Here is an 18,485-nt window from a genome sequence, read left to right on the forward strand (position 1 = left end):
ATTTTTATCAATTACGAGAGAATAGGGAGAATAAATGGGCGACTGAGGCCACCTAGTGTCAATACCAGCATACTGTCTTTCTTGGGCAGAGCTGTCTCAAAACAGCTGTAAATTTCACTTAATTTACAGCTTCTTCCTTCAAGGAAGCTGTAAGGTACCTTCTTGACAAAAAGTACCACTTGTAAGGTTAAAGTGTCTTCCAATATGCTAATTACTCCTACTAGAGACAAGGATTTTCTGTCAGCTATGTTATTTCTCAGGTTTTGTTTCTCTTAGCTTTGCCAGAAGAAAATGATAATGTTATGATGATACATATGATATTACATATTATATATGATAAATGTTACAAATTGATTCAGTGTTATAAAAAGCTTTACAGGAAAACTGAAAACAAATGACATAAGTTTCTATGAAAAATATATCTACATCCACGCTTAGGTGTGTAATGCTACGTAGCTAAAGATTTTTGATAGAATCATAGAAAGTTTATGGTTGGAAGGGACCTCAGAGGTCATCTAGTCCAACCCCCCTGCACATGCAGGGTGTCACGGAACGAGTGGTGGCAGGGGTGAGTGACAAATGCACTTCACTCGTATGAAAGAAATAATAACAGGATTTATTAATATGGACAATGATAGTCAATCCATCTTATCATCACAGAGTGGTGGTACAGTCACCTCTTGCCTCTGTGCCATAAATAGCATATCGATAATTCTCGCACTCACAGGTTAATGGTAAGTAAACATTTTAGCATAAAGTATTGCTATTATGAGCACATAATGCACTTAATAACAGTAGAGCTAGTAACATCACAATTGGATGAAGCATAAGATTAAAAATTCCCATTGCTGTTGGTGACCATCTGAGAAGAGTTTCCCACCAATGGTGTTCTCTATCTCTGTTTTATTTAACTCTTAGATTGCCATAGCTGGTCTTAGTTAAGCAGCYTTAACAAGCATGGAACACAAAGCATGATCCAAAAAAAAAAAAAAGATTACAAATAGCACTGCAGCAACAACCCACAGTCCTTTTAGTGAAGGGTCTCTTTTGGCTGCCGAGAGGTCCATGGTATCGCTATTCCTCCGGCAATGAGGGTATCGAAGATGCTGCAACAGGCAGTGCTGGCCAGAACCACTGTGCTGTAACCCATCGTGGTCCTCGATCTGTAGAGACACAAGCATACCCTCGTCCTTGTGTTATTAAAGGTACATGTTTTGCCCATTGGAGTGACTCAGGGTTTCAGATTTTCACTAAAGCTGTACTTAGCTTTTCCTGAGTGATAATGCCGAAGTGTCTTTGCGCTGGGAGTACATTGTCTGCTTCTCAGTTTAAAAGGTTAGGTACATACAGGGCCTTTTGCAACCGTTCCTGAGGGGAGTATCCCCTGAGGATAGGTTTTTGTTTTTGTAGCATGGTTTTCAGGATGCCATGGGCATGCTCAATGACGGCTTGACTCGTAGGCGAGTGAGGGATCCAGTGCAGTGTTTTATACCCCACTGTTGAAATAATGCTGTGATTGAGTGAGAGGTATATGCAGGCCCGTTATCTGTTTTAGCCTGGGCAGGTATCCCACAGTAACACCATTACACAAGGAATACAACCTGTGATACAAATGAATACTATAAACAAGAATAACAGTTCTAGCAACAGCTTTTGTAACCAAGGTCATCCCTATTTGCATTGTCCAAATGGATCCCAGTTGTCATCAATCTGTTGTTCAGCTTCATCTTCAGGATCCAAGTCTGTTCATTTTTCAGCAGTCTCACAAAACTGCTTATAAAAAGTAGAGGGATCATCAGCCTTGCCCTGTACAACTTGATGTAGTTTTACAACAGGTCTAAGCACTGCATGTTTTACTGCATGTAATATTAGCTGCTGATATTGTTTAATTATCAACTTACGCACCTCTATTTGATCCCAGTCTGGTTCTYGGGGYAACATAAAATGTTTTCTCCCTRGTATTTTMTCTCTCRYTTTCCTCTCAAGTTTTATTCAATWCCATTCAGAGTATKGTATTGAATAAATMCWTGGGCGCAAGTAAAGTATTCAGAAGCATTTTTAAGTAGCTGACTCCTTCCAATTCATTAAATCTTCAGTTGAAAAGGAACTTTTACATATACAAGTGTTTTCTCTGCTCTCACTGCCTGATGTAGTGGAGCTTGAATCACAGCATTTTGCTGTGCTTGAGCCCTGCYTGCAACTGGACTCAGGTCTTCGCTTTATTCTTCCTTTTTTATGATACAGGAATTATTATCAATTCTCCTTCTCAGCAGACCAACAATTGCACATCCTCTTCTCCATCATCTACTTACAAATAGCCTTTCAAACATTTTCTCTGTACTGCAAGCCAAACAAAACTGAGATACCTTCCTTTTGTCCTCCATAATCATTCAAGTCAGTTACCAAAAACCATATTCCCTTCTAAAATCTTCAAATCACATACCAGCAATTTACACTTCCATTTTGTTTCATGATCATTTTTTGGGAAAAACAACAAATCTACATATGGGATTTTAGCCCACTTGTCCACTTATTCTTCCTCCTGCAAAACAACATGTTACAAAAGGTGCTATATCTTAAAGTTACATTCTTCGGCCACTTTTCTTGATCTTCCAGAATGTATAGTGGCCATCTCCAAGTCCTTCCTGACTTGAAGGCTTCGCCAGAATCTTGCTGGCACAGGAATAGCTATCTTGTGAATTGCTATCTTGTGAATGAATCCTATCTTGTGGTGGATTTGTTGTCAAGGTGTTTGGTGGCCTCTGCATGGCGTTTCATTGCCACATGGCAGATTGATTCTAAGCATGTAAAGAGGTGGCTGCACTGAGGCAGCTATGTTTCTACCTGGTCACAGTAACTAAGGTGACCCTCATGTTCTCCTTCAGGTGTAAAGTAAGTAGGCTGGTGTCCAGTAGGATAGCGAGACCGATCATTCCCCTCGATGGACAAGAGGTGGCTAACAGGCTCCAAGCTTGCAGGCGTCCCCGCAGAGACAACRTAGGTCTCGGTTGGAGTCTCTCTSCGCCTCAGATCCACAATCATTTTYATATCTGGCGCATCCTGCCACGTATGGCCAGTATGTGTCAGGAGGCAATCAGAGGGCAGGCAAAGCTCTGCCTTTATTGTTATGCAGCTTTCCCCAGTGTGCACACGTGTGCTCAGCAATGGGGGTATCTGGTCTCATTATCAGGGTTTTACCTTCATCATCTTCCTCTCCCTTGTCTCGGGTTTGACCTCCGAGCTAGCTTAGGAGTCGCCTCCTCTAGCATTGCAAAGACAGCTAGAAAGTGGTATCGGACCTCACATTGGACTGTGAATATGTAATATAATTCTGAGATATGAGTGATATCACATCTGTCTGAAAATCTGGAGAGTCATCAGACCTTATGGGTTTACCTCCATGGCAGGTGATACTGACAATCTGGACAGGCCAGGATAATTTGCCACATCTCATCAGTCGTGATACGGAACATCCGGTGCAAAGTGTGGGCACTCTGGTGAAGGAAGGTGTGAGACAACTGTGCCTGCTGGAATATGTCTGGAAGGGTGGTTACCCTGGCAAGGCTGTGAGCATGTCGATTGCCTTCCATCAGAGGACCAGGCAACGTTGTCGGAGACCTGATATGCGTTATAAAGTAAGGAGCATGTGGATGATTCAAATAGGCTCCTTCTAGTCGGTTAACCAGTCCTGCAACATATGCTGAATCAGAAACAACGTTAATCGCTTGTGAAAACATACGAAAACAGTGAACCACTGCCGCAACTCCTGCAGTTTGCAAAGTATGTGTAAACTCGAATGTCCTGCAGCCCCCCTGCCCAGCGGGCCGCTCAGCTGCTGCCAGCAGGCCAGCCTTAAAGTAAAATAGCTAGGTGATTTTTGCTCCATGCGAAAAGGGGGGGGGGGGGGRGGAGAAGGGGGGGAAGAAGCACATTAGCAGCTGCTTTAATGACCTTGTTGCTGCTTCCACTGCTTCCCTGCACCAGAGAGGTGGAGGATCTGTTGCTTCTTCAAGGCCACGGGAGGCAGACGGAGGAAATAATGAAAGAGCCACCCTGTCAGCTTCTGGCCTTGGGTTTCTGCCTCTTTCTCTGCACTGTGCCTCCGTTTCGTCAGGAGGATCATATGTTGCATGGGAGTTGGTATCATTTTGTTGATCAGCTCCCAGTTGTGTGGCACGAACCTGTGAGACTCTATGTTCACCAGTAAGTTCATGGTAAAAGGAGCTGTCAGCCCGTTCTTTAACACTGGCTTTCAGAGTTCCTGTGTTATGTTGTGCTCTAAAGGCTGATGTTGCAGAACCTGCATGAGTACATGACTGGGAAAGCAGAYAGCACTTCTGCGTCCCCCGCTTTCCTGGCTTCTTGGTGTACCTCAGCACACCAGCCATRCGGATCAGGCAGAAACAGATCTGGCTCTTGTTCAGGGTCTAAAGAGCCTGGATCTGGGGGATTGTCAGGCAGATCCACAYAAGTCACAGCACATTCTGCACCTTGATCCATGCCTTGATCTGGATCAGGTGGGATAGTAAGCGTGTACTCCCTCCCCACTCTATACTGGCAATATATGCAGTTCCTGTTTCTGCTCAATCATGCCAGTTATCACGAGCCCACTCCTCTGAGAAGCTGGGACTCAGGTTCACTCCATGCCTTCGTAAATAATTAGTGATACTACTTGCCATCCTGCTGACTACGCCAATTTGTCACGGAGCGAGTGGTGGCAGGGGTGAGTAACAAATGCACTTCACTCGTATGAAAGAAATAATAACAGGATTTATTAATATGGACAATGATTTCATGAGATTCTATGGCAAGGTCACTTATTATTCACTGCATGGAGGCTCAAGATAATGCACAATTATCTTGGGATACCYTCCYGTTGGGTCACGAGGTTCAGATTGGACCCCCTTGCTTTCCAGGCTCCTTCTGAGAGGAGTCTGGGTGCGGCTGGATCCAATCCTAGTCCCARACCTGGTCAAYGGTTTATGACTGAGGGTTCTTGTGCACAGTTACAAAGTAAAGTTAAAGAGAGCGCGCTATGTTCACTTACCACAAATCTGTTGTGGGAAGGGGGAATCTCTCAACCTCGAGGAGTATCCTTGAGAGGCGTCCCTGCTCAAAGGGAGATCCTGCTGTGCAGGCCRCAGCCGTGTCAGGAGAGCTCAAAGGGCTCTCGGGCTGTCTGCATATTTATAGGATAAGATGATTGACTTATAGTCATTTTTTCATTTCAGAGGCCCATTGGCTGGCTAGTGTATTAGCCTTACCACCCCTTTGGGATGCAGCCTTCAGGAATGTTATGTTGAGTCTAAGTGGCAGAAGAAATCAGGATGGTGGCGCCTACCAGGATTAGATAAATCGCTGGTGGTTAGCAACTGAACAGGGCTGCATGTAAGGTACAKGCCAGGCTGAGCTGGGAAAGGAGCATATCYGTCACACAGGGTCACCTAGAGYACATGGCACAGAGCTGCATCCAAGCGGGTTTTAAAGATCTCCAAAGAAGGAGACTCTACAACCTCTCTGGGCAGCCTGTGCCAGGGCTCTGTCCCCCTCACTGCCAAGAAGTGTTTCCTTAAGTTCCTGTGGAACTTTTGGTGCCTCAGCTTGTGGCCGTTTCCTCTAGTCCTATTGCTGGCCACCACTGAAAAGAGGCTGGCCCCATCTTCCTAACTCCCTCCCTTGAGGTATTTATAGACRCTGATCAGGTCCCCCCTCAGCCTTCTCTTCAGGCTGAACAGGCCCAGCTCTCTGTCTTTCCTCATAGGGCAGATGTTCCAGGCCCCTGATGGTCTTTGTGGCCCTGTGCTGGACTCTCCAGCAGCTCCACATCCCTCTTGTACTGGGGAGCCCAGAACTGCCCACAGTACTCCAGAGTACTGTACAGAACAGTACAATACAGAAACTGATGCCATGATGTTTTTATATATACTGTATAAATATAGTCTATAAACATATATGTATAAAAGTGTATGTATGCACACATTACTGTATTTTATAGACATATAAAAATTTTGTGTGTACACACATGTGTACACTTGATATATATTTGTATGTATAGATATACACATATATACATATACATACAAGCTTGGGGCAGGGAGAGGAATATGGGAAGAAGGCCGAGATAAGGAAGTGAAATGATTGTGGCATTTGGTTGTGTTTTAGTGGTTCTTAGCAGTTGCACCAAAACCAAATGACTAAAACCTTGAGAATCACTTCCAAATGCTGTCATGTATGTTACTGCAGTGCGGCCCTGTGTTAGGATAGGTTTCCTTTATGTTTAATCTAGCTTGAATCTGTATATTCACATCTAATGTAAAGTGAAACAGAACATTTCTTTCAGGGAAAAGGTGAGAGACAGCAGAATAGCTGCTTGTAACATAACTTAATAGTCCTCTTGTTAGGTYGTTATGAATACATATATTCACAATATTTGTGTTGCTTTTGTGTATGGTAATCTTGGAATTGTGGCATTTGTCTAAAGATAGCTGTGTATCTTCATGGGAAAATTTAGATTTTTGTGTGTTTCTGAATAGTGACTAATTGAACCTTAATAGAGAAATTGATTTGTGGGTTTACTCAACAAGGTGGTTTGTCTCTCTCACTAGCCTTGTATGCCTCCCACTTGAGTTTGCTGTTGCAAATTAATGAATTAGAGAAAGAGCAGAGTCCAGGCCAAAATGCAGTTGCTCGATGTTGTTTTTGTTTGGTTTGTTTCATTGGGTTGGGTGGGGTGGGTGACTTGGTGACTTGGTTTTGAGGCGGGGGAGGGAGGTTATGTGTTTTCTTGGGKTTTTTTTGGGTGTGTGTTTTTTTAAACTATAAAAGAGAAAATGGGGATGCTAGGTTGGGCCCTGATATGCCTTGATTTCTGGACTGCCTGTGAACTGGTTTTCACAGAAATAAAGTTGCCAGTCTTAAAATCTACTCAAAGAGGGAAAAACAAAAGCCTAAAGAAGATTTAAAAATAATAAAAGGCATCTTGCTAAGTAACACTGCAGCTAGACTTCAAACTTTGACTTTGAATGTACTTTGGAAGCTTGATATTAGTGATCTCTGTACAGATCCCTCTTGAAATGTGCTTTGGTCACAAAAAGCACACTGCTCAAGCATGTGATCCTTTTTGGGACTATCAGCTTTAATRGTGGGTGGTAATATGGAGTGCATGCTCATGTCAAAATGCATTGGCTGTTGAAAGACACAGTTGAAGGGCTTAAAAGAAGCTGTGTAGAAAATGGATTTTTTCTGCTTTTTTTGTTTTAGATGTAGAGGTGATACTATGCTGTAGATGTGATCTAGATAAGCTCTCTAGTGTTTGACTTGCAAAAAAAAGTGTTAAACTTTGTTCTGAAATCAATAGCAGATATAACAAAAGCACACAAAAATCAAGTTTTTAGTTGAAGAAAGTCACAGTCTGTCTTATAGAGGTTATCATTTGTTGCTCTTTCTGCTGTTTTAAAGGAGCAATTCATAGTGAAAAGGTGCTATCCGGGATAATACTAAATTGAGTAAATACTGATTTTATTCTACTATAGTTACTATTTTCCCTCTAAACTGTTYGTGAATCCTAAAAGTCTTGTTTCTGGTATTGTATATGTGGAAGTCTCAATTTTTACAAATTAAAAATGAAAACATAATGTAAYGTTCTTGTGTTTACAGTCCATCACGAATTTTGTGCATAGCCTATGAAGTTTTGCAGGGCTTGCAATATATGAACAAACATGGAATGGTCCACCGAGCACTCTCCCCGTGTAATATTCTTTTGGATCGAAAGGTACAGCAACAGGAATGGATGTTATCTTTTCTTGCTGCCAACAGGTAGCATTCTGTGTTGTATTTGRAGAATGAGTAGTATGGCCATTCAGCTATGCAGAAGGATATACTTCTTATCAGAAGCTGTTTTTTCTTTGTTTGTACTAACACATTCCTCATATTGTCTAAATTTCAAATATATTTCAGTCTTTATTTGTTTTTCTTGGTTGCTATTCTAGTCTGTCCCAAACCACCCTTCTTAAGACTTTCATAAGATATTATTCCAAATCAACTTGCTTATCACTTTGGTATGTTGCTACAAATTCTTCTYAACAATTTGAATAGGAAAAATAATTTTTGATCGATATTGATATTTTGTTATCTCTATTTATACAGGTGATTCAATAATTAACATGAACTCTTAAAAGTCAACATTTTTTGTGTATAGTAAATTACTAAAATTCTACTATCTATCAATTCCTTTTTCATAGGCTATTGTGTTAGCAACATCAAATTTGAGGGGAATTAACATAGCTATTCCAGACATCTGTTTTCTCCCTCCTCCTCACTGATCTTGAATATGATAGCTGGATCCTTCCTTTGGAATATAATTTTTGCCCTGTTCTTGAGTGACTTAAACAGCAAGAACAAAAAAAAGCATAATGTTCTGACAAGTCCAGCTACCTAAGATTTTTAAGTGATATTCTGCCCTACAAGCGGCAGAATAGCACCAGGAAATATTATGACCATAAGCTTACAAACTTCTTCCCTGCCCTTCAGGTTGATTTCCAGTGTAACCTTGACTTCTACATCATTTTCACTGACTGTAATCCAAAAATCTAGGGGAAAAAAGTTCCTTGTCTATCTTTCTAGCATTGCATAGTAAGATGAAACACCTGAACAACTTGTGGGTTTGAAATACATGGCAATAGAATTAAGGGAGGAGGGTAACAGTGAGTTAATAGGAAAGACTGGAAGAACAAAACCAAGTAAATTGAGAAGGTAAGGAAACAGTCACGATGCTCAGTAAATTTTAAGAATCAGACAGGGAATTTWACAGACTATGTATGCCTTTTAAATTTAATGCAATATACAGTGATTTTAAAGCTCTAATTTGTGTTTTCCAATATGATTATATTATGGTCTTAAAGGAAAAACATTGCGAATGAGCAAATTGTTAACCTCTAATGAAGTTCTGGTGAAATARGTGAAAGAATAGATAGATGAAATAAAAATTTAAGAAACCGACCTTCTGTGGATATACTTCCCAGCTATGTGATTTACATAAAAATATATATTAAATTTACTTGCAAGTTCTTCCAAAGCCAAGTTCTGAAGCTTCTGATCATTTTCTCTTCAGGGTCATGTCAAGTTGGCCAAATTTGGACTCTACCATATGACAGCTCAAGGTGTTGATGTTGATTTTCCTATAGGGTAAGATTGCAACTGTACAGTGCAAATATTTTGGGCATGTATTTCAGGAAAGATGATTATATGTTGAAGTCATCTTCAAGAATGCATTATATGTGCTGTATTGTAATGTGCTGATTTATATTTTCTGGACATATGTATTTTGACTAAAAATAGAAAAATCTTCATTGCTATGAATTCTAGGTTCTCAGAATGCAAACTTATTTTGATTAATGCAACTGAAAGAAAGGTTTTTGTATAGACTGGTCACTACTTAATGCTGCTACCTCTTCCTAGGTACCCATCATATCTGGCACCTGAAGTAATTGCACAGGGAACAGGCAAGCTAAGAGATCATACTCAGTGTGAGAGGTCTCTGCCTTCTGGCCCTAAATCAGATCTGTGGTCTCTTGGTATGATATTATTTGAGCTTTGCATGGTATGTAAAAGAATAGTTCTTTTCTAGAATGGGACTCTTGGGGAATGGTTACATTCAATTGATTGCTTTTGGTGTTGGGTTAGTAATGCTTTGCCCATCAACTGAGTATAAAGGTCAGAATTGTTAGTATTCCTACTTGACCGTTTTTGGCAGTAATTCAAGTTGCTGAACACATGGGGTTGGAATGAGTATGTGTATTATGATGAAGGGCTGCTGCCCATTAAGCCCTAGTGATACAACTGCATGATCATACTCTTAAGGAGGAGTGCTCTAGATAATATTTTGAGTTAATTGTTCCTGTGGGCATAAAATGCTCATGGCAGTTGGCATGGCAATGAAAGAGCTCCTGGAAAGTATTAAGAGTTTATTTGGAACTTTCTTATTTACTTGTAGAAATTCAAATAGCTTAAGACATGAACTTTATATATGTATATTTAGACTGCACTTCACTCATAGCAGCTTTCCATATGGAGGCATGATCTGACAAATACTTTAGGATTGATATGTAATCTTAACAGATAATGGCATTGTCTAAGGACTATCAAGAACCTCTTTTACATAGTGATAGATCAAGACACTGGAAATACCATTTTGTACTTTCTGCTCTACTCTGTATGGTGTTCATGCAGATTAATTTCTTTACTGTGTTGGACTGATATATTTTAAACTTTTTTGAAATGCTTCTAAAATTTTTCAGTCAAGTTTTTCTAAATACCTTTTTTTTCAACTACTAAACTCTATTAATGTGTTTAGTAATGAACTTTCATGTTCACATTGGAATAAATATACTTTTTGAAAGCCTTTTACCAAATGAAGAAAAAACGTTCAGAATTGCTAGGGCACCTTGGGGCTTCGTTTTACATATTTCTCACTTGTTCTGTTTGTATTTCTTTTAAGCAATTTTATAAAGAGTGTATATACGTGTGTGTGTGTGTGTGTATGATGGCATGAAAGTCTTCCTAATACAGGTGGGGTAAATATTGTTTTGTGTTCTAACAGGGAATTTTCATTCCAAGATTGAAGTTATTTTACTATTTTTATGTAYGAATGGGTATGATTATTTTTAATGGGATAGTCTTTAACTGATTATTTCCCTTTTTTATTTCCTAAGGGAAGAAAATTATTCCAGAGTTTGGAGATAGCTGAAAGGTTAAAATTTATAATTATGTTAGGTAAGTGACAAAAATTTCTGTTTTTTTTAGCTTTCTAAGCAATTCTGTACTCTGAGCTCTACAGACTAGCCAGTTTGCAGTGCTCAGACTTAAGTCACTTCCTTGTGCTTGCATTTCCAAAATTAAATAGACATTTCAAGTATGGTCACTTGATTATGGAAGGTGCAGAGATCTCTACAGGAATAAAATGGCTTTGTAGAAGAAAATGTGTTAGAAGAAGTGGTTATGGAAAATATATGTTCATGAAAGGTTGCAATTTCAATGATTTTGTTCCATGTTGCAGGAAGTCCCTAAAATGAGTTAGTAATAGTGTGAAGTTCCAGAAACTGCTGCTGCATTAGCAATGCTTGTTCTACATTCCAAGCAGGAATGAAAGMGATGGGCAACAAAAAGAGGGCTGAGAAACGTATTACTATGTCCAGGCTTTTGTTCTGGCTTCAGCTGCAGATTGCAAAAGTGGTTTTATGATTTTTTACTTTGTTATGTCTAGAAATGGGCTTAACCTGTAAGAGTGTTTTTGTGTGTTTGTTTGCTTTGTTTTTGTTGTGTGGCTTGCATTTAAGTTGTTGGGAGGGGAATGGCACAGGTTCATTATTTTAAGCTTTGTCACTAAGCTGTTAAATTTATCCAGAGCAAATGGTAATGCTTTTAATGACTTGAAAATTTATTTATCATCCATACAGACTCAGCAACTAGTGTTTTTGCCCTGAGATTCTCTCTTTTGATATGTTACCTGTTAACAAAGTTTCCCAAAGCATTACCCCAGCTTTCTTTCAAGGGTGAAGGGTGAAAGGRTGGGTGGAATTTGCCACTGACTACCATCTCATGAAAAATGTTTCTAATCTGTTTTTTCCTCAATGATGCACTGAAAACACACAATGAAATACTACTAGTATTACAGCAGTGCAAGTAGTGACAAAGTGAAAAATACTTAGCTATTTTTAAGTTCTTGCACTRTTTTGTTTTTATTTTGGGGGATTTGTGTTTTAGTGGAAAGGCCATGTTAATTTATTTGGCAGAGATTGACAGTCTAGATCTACCAAGCCTGCAAATGAATTCCTCTGCTCATTTAGAGGTACTGCTTAACTTTCTTATGCGTCAGGTTCTTATGTGMATAAGGGATGGTATTTTCCTCTGACTTTGAAAATTTACTATCAAGTTGTGACAGTCATGTTAGTACAAACAARGACCAAGTTAAATGCTTAGTGCTGAGGTGCAGTTTAATCTGGAGTTTGATCTCCTGTTGAATTGRTATCACTTTTTTCATCATCTTTAACTTTGACCCTTCTGTTTGTGTTTCTTGTTTTGTTTTTTTCTTTCCAAAGGCTGTGTAGATGATATTGTAACTGTATTAGCAGAAGAACACGGTTGCCTTGATATTATTAAGGTTTGTGGAACTAGTTTATTTTCGCATGCTGTGTCATCTAGAGTATTTTATTGCTGTTGTGTTGCATAGGATTCAATTTTATTTTTACTTGTTTAGTCACTTCCATGTATTTGAAGTAGTAGTCTATATATGTATCATTCTCTCTTGGGTTATTTTTAGTTCAATTCTCACTGGATAGCTTGTTACCCATTTTTTTCAAGTAGTATTGTGGGGCTAAGAATTTCTTTTTCAGAAGAATTTTGTCTTCTACCTGTTGTGCTTGACACATCCTGTGTAGGATTCTATAGTTTAAGTGCCCTTTGTCCCACTGCTTCCTTCTCTTATCCCCCAGAATGATTACTGCATTTCAATGACCTTGTATTTTGAGAAACTGTAATAAAAGGTTTCTGAGTGTTAATAAAAAGGATTCCCTAGTGTTGCATTGTTCTGAACTGGATGCAGAAAACTCAGGTGGGGGTGATTGGGAGTGGGGGAAATCTRTGTATGTTGTGAATTTTCAATTTTGTTTTCCAGAAAGCAAGGAGGAGTTATTGCTCYGTCAGAGCAGTGTAGTATTTTAGTCTTACATAGCTAGCATCATAGCTTATATAGCTAACAACAACATAGCTAACATGAAATGTCATGTGTTTTTGGTGGAATAGCCTGTGTTTCTGCTATAGTGGCTTTCTGAATTAGGACAGCAATAAACTATCCTGCTCAAGATTTTTCTTGATTTTCCAGGACCTTTCTGAAAATGTGATAGCYCTACTGAAGAAATGTCTTACCTTTCAACCTTCTAAGAGGCAAGTATTCAGTTCAAATGCATAGTAAACTGTGCTGGGGTGCTACATAAAATAAAGACCTGCTGCTGAATGTTTTCCAAAATACTGATTGATATGTGTTTTCTAAACTCTTTTGTTGTTATTAATTTGCACTCTTTTAAAAAGGCTAGTTCTATCAGTTCTCCACAATGTCGTCTTGTCCTTTAAATTTATATATATTTTTCCATCTTTGCTTAGAGAAATTAAAGGGGAATTTTAAAAAATGTTATGCGTATTAAATGAAAATGATTTGTACCAGGGCTGTAAATAGACTACCTGTTGTATTAGGAATTGAACAAAATTGATTATTCCCTAATAATTTTCTGAGATCGAATATGATCATTTAAAATGTTAATTACTGGTCTTGAGGACATTTCTTAGGGACAGTGTTGGATTTATAGAAGCACTTAACATTTAATGTTTTATTTTCTTCTCTTAATTTAAGGCCAACTCCAGAAGAGCTGCTGCATGACAATTTGTTTAGTGAAGTGTCCTTGGCATACCCTCCCTTTCACAAACCTGCTGGTCTGTTCTCATCCTATCCTAGGTGTGCTAATTTAACACTTCCTGAAGACATCACTCAACTATGTAAAGGTAAAAGGGAGTAGCAAGATGGGTGCTTTTGGAGGGGAAAGGATTTTTTTCCAAATGTTTTGTTAGAGGGGAAAAAAAGTTAAATCGAATAATACTGTATTCTCAGTAAATTGTTTAATTGGAATAGATATGGACGAACATGTTTTGAGATGTGTCAAAGGAGAGAATCTTGATTTTTGTGCTGTGGCCTTGGGAATAACGTCATGGTTAATATACATGTGCGTTCAAATTTAGAGATCAGTATCATCTTTTGCCTTGATAGATCTGAACATTTACGTAGACAAGGTAGTTGTTTTAACTCTGCCATATTTTAAATTGGTAACTGGCTTCTAATAGGTCTCAYGAGCTCTTCCTCTCTCTTACAAATATTGGGGAAAGTTCTTGTGAAAAAAGTCACGTTCTACAATGAAATTTCTCAGTTTAAAACTAGAATACATTGCAAGTGTAAGTATCTTTACGTCCTTAACTTTTTCTGATGAACTTTAAGAATTCTAGTTAGAAAATCACATTTCACAGGTCGAGGAGTTGGCTAAGAGTTTGCAGCTTGTTTCTTTATGGTACATGAAGGGAAGGTAAATTAGAACCACTCAGTACAAATCACTAGAAATCWGTTTCTTATTTTTTACACCTCTTGAAGTAAAATTTTTCCTTGCTTTTTTGCTTTTTTAAGATGCACAAGAAGCTGAAGTCYCCCTCTTAATGTAACTATTTCTGGTTGTTTCTGTTTTCTGGCATCCAGGGAAACCACAGAAATATGTTTGTTTTGTTTGTTTGACTCTGGTTTTGTATATTTGTTTGTTTTTCCTCTAGACCGGTGCCCATTAGCTCAATCCTTAAATTATTCTAAAGGGTATTGCAAAGGGAAGGTCATTCTGCTCTCATCACACTATGGTYTAGGAACTTTAAAACATAATAATAAATTTCAACAAAATGTGTTTAGTGATAAGAAAAAATGGAGATAGCTAACAAGCTGTAATTGTTTTTTATTTGGTTTCTTTTAATAGATGAAGATGATGATTACCTAGCAGAAAGATCAATTGAAGAGGTTTATCATCTCTGGTGTTTAGCTGGAGGAGACTTGGAGAAAGAGCTTGTCAACAAGGAAATCATTCGATCAAAGCCACCTATCTGCACACTTCCCAAGTAAGGGAAGAGAAGCACTTTTAGACCAATAGGACAGTAAAGATCAGGGCTTCTGATAATATGATTTGCTTTGGCTTCTAGTTTTAAGACCTCTTGCGGCGGGGGGGGAATGAAAACAATGTTCTTGAGCAGCAGGGAATCATTTCCCCTCCCMTTAATGCCTTATTTAAGGCTTTATTTGAACACATTGCCCATCTGCACTTCACATTGCTTGCTGAAATTTGAAGAAATGTAGGTGAAAATCTCATACTGAGTTCTTTCACAGATCAGCAGTACTGAATGGTCAGCTCAATCCTTCAATGATTAGCAACTGTTTAAAAAAAAAAAACATAGCTTTTTTATGGCTTTTAATTCTGGTACAAACTTGTGTCATTCTTTTATATACCTGCTGCATATGTGCTGAAATCTGAGTATATCAATTTCTTCATCCTGCAGTGTGATCTTAAGCAGAATGATGTGCCCATACAGACTTTCAAAACCAATTTGCATGGTTTGAAATTTAGAAAGGTATGTCAATGTGTGCAAGCAGCATACAAATTCTTCAAAGAGAAGACAGCTTGATTATAAGCAATATTAGGGTGGCACAAGTTATGTGACAATCTCGGTGAGCCAATCTCCATAGCTACTGGTGAATGCATTTGCTTTTGAATTGATGTGAGACATTCATTCAAAAATTCAGTGTAACTTCCAATTCTGCAAGACAAAGGAGGTTGTTTGATAATGAGAGTGTTAGTTTTCTTTATGGAAATTGATTTGRGATTGTCTGTTTTGGTGTGATATCACAAAATGGGCCATTTTTCAATGCTATTTCTTGGATACAGTTGTGTGATCTTTAAGTGGACTGTAGCAGAGAACGTCCTGATTGGATTTTTCTGTTTTTTGTTTTGGCCTATGAAAAATGGCTTTCAAATGATAGTGACATTTTATTTTTGCTTCTTATAGTATATGGCAGTCCTGTGTCAGCTGGATAATAGGATCCATAAAAGGATAATAGTGACTATTATTCTCTTCATTCATCCTTTACATGTGACTTTTCTGGTAAAAACTGTTTGAGTATTTTAAGATAATTATGCATTCCCTTGACATTAGGTTTCATATGCATCAGAGCCGGTTTCAAGCTACACTAGCTCAATGCAGTATACTTCTAAGAACTGTTGTGTGTTAGAGAACAAATTGACTGATGTGAGGTGTTTTGTTTTGTCCTGCATTATAAAATGACCTGAGTTTTTCCCTCTTTGAAGCTTTTTATTAGAAGATGGAGAGAGCTTTGGGCAAGGACGAGACAGAAGTTCCCTCCTAGATGACACAACTGTGACTTTGTCTCTGTGCCAGCTCCGAAATGTAAGAAAAATACTATACACAGGTGTTTGTCTTGATTGCAGAAATTTCTTTTCAAGGAAATGGGAACAGCAAGCTCATATTGGTATTCCTATAGCAGTATTATTAGTTTCAAGAAGACATTCTGGAATCTGAGTCAGTCAAATCAGAACTTTGTTCTCTAAACTTTTTTCCTTCTTTACTTTCACTCTTTTTCCTTCCTTCTTTTCCACTCTTTTTCCCTTTTTTAGTTATATGATTTGTTCTTGTGTTGTCTCAGTAGTTCTGTAATACGTGATATCCTGTGTTATTGTTGAACTAATTGTGACCATGAGTGATAATTTATATTCTTTAATTGCTGTCTGCAGATTGCTCCCAATATTCAAAAGAAAAATAAGCCTAATCAGTTGAATTGTTCAAATTGGACATCAGGCTTCCAGTCTTTACTGCTAACCTKTGGAATGCATAGCTATTGCACAATAACTTTGAAAGATCACGTCAAAGCATTTTGCCAAAATGTGGCCATGCAGATTTTTTTCTTTAGTAGAAGAAAAAAATAYAAAAATGATAATTTTATACTTTTACCTTTGGTACCAATCAGTTAAAACATTTACTGTATATATCACTGAAATACTTTTGTTGTATTGTGTACAGAAGTTTTGTTTTGGGGAAGATAAAAGTCTGAACCTCGCGGTGTCAGTTGAAATAAAATTTAAAGCTTTTTCAGACTTTCAAACACCTTCCATGGAGCAGAACATGATGCTTGTAATCAAAAGAGGATCAGTGCTGCATGAGATGAGTGAGCTGTTGTCAGTCTCAAGAGGGGTTGCATGCCTTTAAGCAYTGAACTGCAAAACTGGAGGGAGAATGATATTAAACATTCATCACAGTGCATCAAAGATGCCTGAAAAGTTCAGGCAAGAGTCCAGGCTTGCTTGTCTGTCTGCTTTCCAGAGAGTGTCTGTATTTGCATGTAACTTTRTATGCTGCTAATAAAAGGAACTCAATTTTGCCTAATTCTTGAACTGATGAAGAAAGTAAAGCCAAGTTCTGTAGGTTTTTTTTGCAGCTACATAGATAGTAGGTCCATGGGCAGGGAGGAAGAAAAAAAAAGAAACTGTTTAATACCACTGATCTATTAATACTTGGCCCGTAAAAGCTTTTTGTGGATGTAGATTTGAGGATAAGGTAGTTATCTTCATAGAAGAATTTCCATTAACTCTTAAAAGTCTGTAATAATAAAGCTTGTTCAAGCTGTTCRAGTGTTCAAGGCTGTTGCTTTGTTGAGTTGCTTGGTCAAATCTCAGGGCAAGATCGTAAATTTGACAAATGAACTGTGATGTAATAGTTTTCATATTATACTAAATATTTCCAGTAGAATTATGAGCATCATCCTGATTTGTTTTTTTTTGTGTTTCAGAGACTGAAAGATGTTGGTGGGGAAACATTTTATCCGTTGCTTGAGGATGAGTAAGTGTGTATATCTGTTTTTGTAAGCATATAAGCCACTGACCTAAGAGTCATTAGTTGTATTTGAGTGGCACGGTACACAGATTGAGAAGTGTTTTCCAAAAACAAACCTAACATGTCATAGTTTTGCCTCTAAGGTTGACGAGTGTCTGAGTTSTAACGCTGAACTGAGAAGCCTTGCCTCCTTGAATATGCTGAGCATCTTGAACTGAATTCTCTCTTGATATTGAATATTCAAAATTATCCATTTATAATTGTTTTTGCCTTAGGAATATATCTCAGGGTGTTCATTTTGTTACAGTGAATTGTGTTTCTTACTGCTCACTATGCCTTTCCAAACTTTTTTTCTGCAGTCAGTCACCTCTGCCTCATTCAAATAGTAGTAATGAACTGTCTGCAGCTGCCAGTCTTCCTCTGATCATCCGGGAGAGGGACACAGAATACCAGCTAAATAGAATTGTCCTGTTTGACAGACTATTGAAAGTAAGGAGTCCTTCTGATGCTGAATAATTGGATTTGGTCTACTAATCAGAAGATTTTTAAGAGGATCAAGTCATTGGGGGGGGAAAAAAAAAAGTAAAGATGCAACACATCATGGTGGAAAAGGAGGGGGCAAGTCCTACAATAACGATAAGATGAATTTAGAGAATTCAACAAATATGTATTTTTTAGTTATGATAAATATAAAACCAGTCTTTAAAATATGCCTATAAAACTAAAATCCAGTTTGCTACTAATACATGTTATTTACTGAATACTAGATGCGCCTATGATGTTTGCATTTCTAAGCAGTAGTAAAGTATTCACAAACAATAGCAGTCATTACTACGACAGTGCCATGTTATAAATAGTGTGTCTTTTGTGGAGAACAATAGCAATCCTTCACGCAGAGGTAAGGATTCTGAGTTAAGAATGAGAGAGTTGACATGCTTCCCTAAGTGCAGTACTTAAGGAAAACCATTTTGGATGCCTAGTATGAGAAGAAACATATAATGAAGAAAGAG

General features: G+C 38.2%; 1 protein-coding gene across 2 annotated transcripts in view; it reads left to right on the forward strand.

The window, feature by feature from the left end:
* Positions 1 to 18,485, forward strand: part of TBCK (TBC1 domain containing kinase) — an 81,301-nt gene that overhangs the window by 16,818 nt on the left and 45,998 nt on the right. For both annotated transcript variants that reach the window (XM_026050868.1, XM_026050869.1), the window contains exons 4-14: positions 7,657 to 7,771; positions 9,110 to 9,183; positions 9,457 to 9,598; positions 10,710 to 10,770; positions 12,096 to 12,157; positions 12,878 to 12,939; positions 13,403 to 13,551; positions 14,556 to 14,694; positions 15,936 to 16,035; positions 17,432 to 17,481; positions 17,835 to 17,964. In XM_026050868.1, the coding sequence (XP_025906653.1) occupies positions 7,657 to 7,771; positions 9,110 to 9,183; positions 9,457 to 9,598; positions 10,710 to 10,770; positions 12,096 to 12,157; positions 12,878 to 12,939; positions 13,403 to 13,551; positions 14,556 to 14,694; positions 15,936 to 16,035; positions 17,432 to 17,481; positions 17,835 to 17,964 (1,084 nt within the window). The remainder of the gene's footprint in view (positions 1 to 7,656; positions 7,772 to 9,109; positions 9,184 to 9,456; positions 9,599 to 10,709; positions 10,771 to 12,095; positions 12,158 to 12,877; positions 12,940 to 13,402; positions 13,552 to 14,555; positions 14,695 to 15,935; positions 16,036 to 17,431; positions 17,482 to 17,834; positions 17,965 to 18,485) is intronic.

This window comes from Nothoprocta perdicaria, unplaced genomic scaffold, assembly GCF_003342845.1.
Source record: "Nothoprocta perdicaria isolate Ctin4 unplaced genomic scaffold, notPer1 scaffold_71, whole genome shotgun sequence".
NCBI lineage: Eukaryota > Metazoa > Chordata > Aves > Tinamiformes > Tinamidae > Nothoprocta > Nothoprocta perdicaria.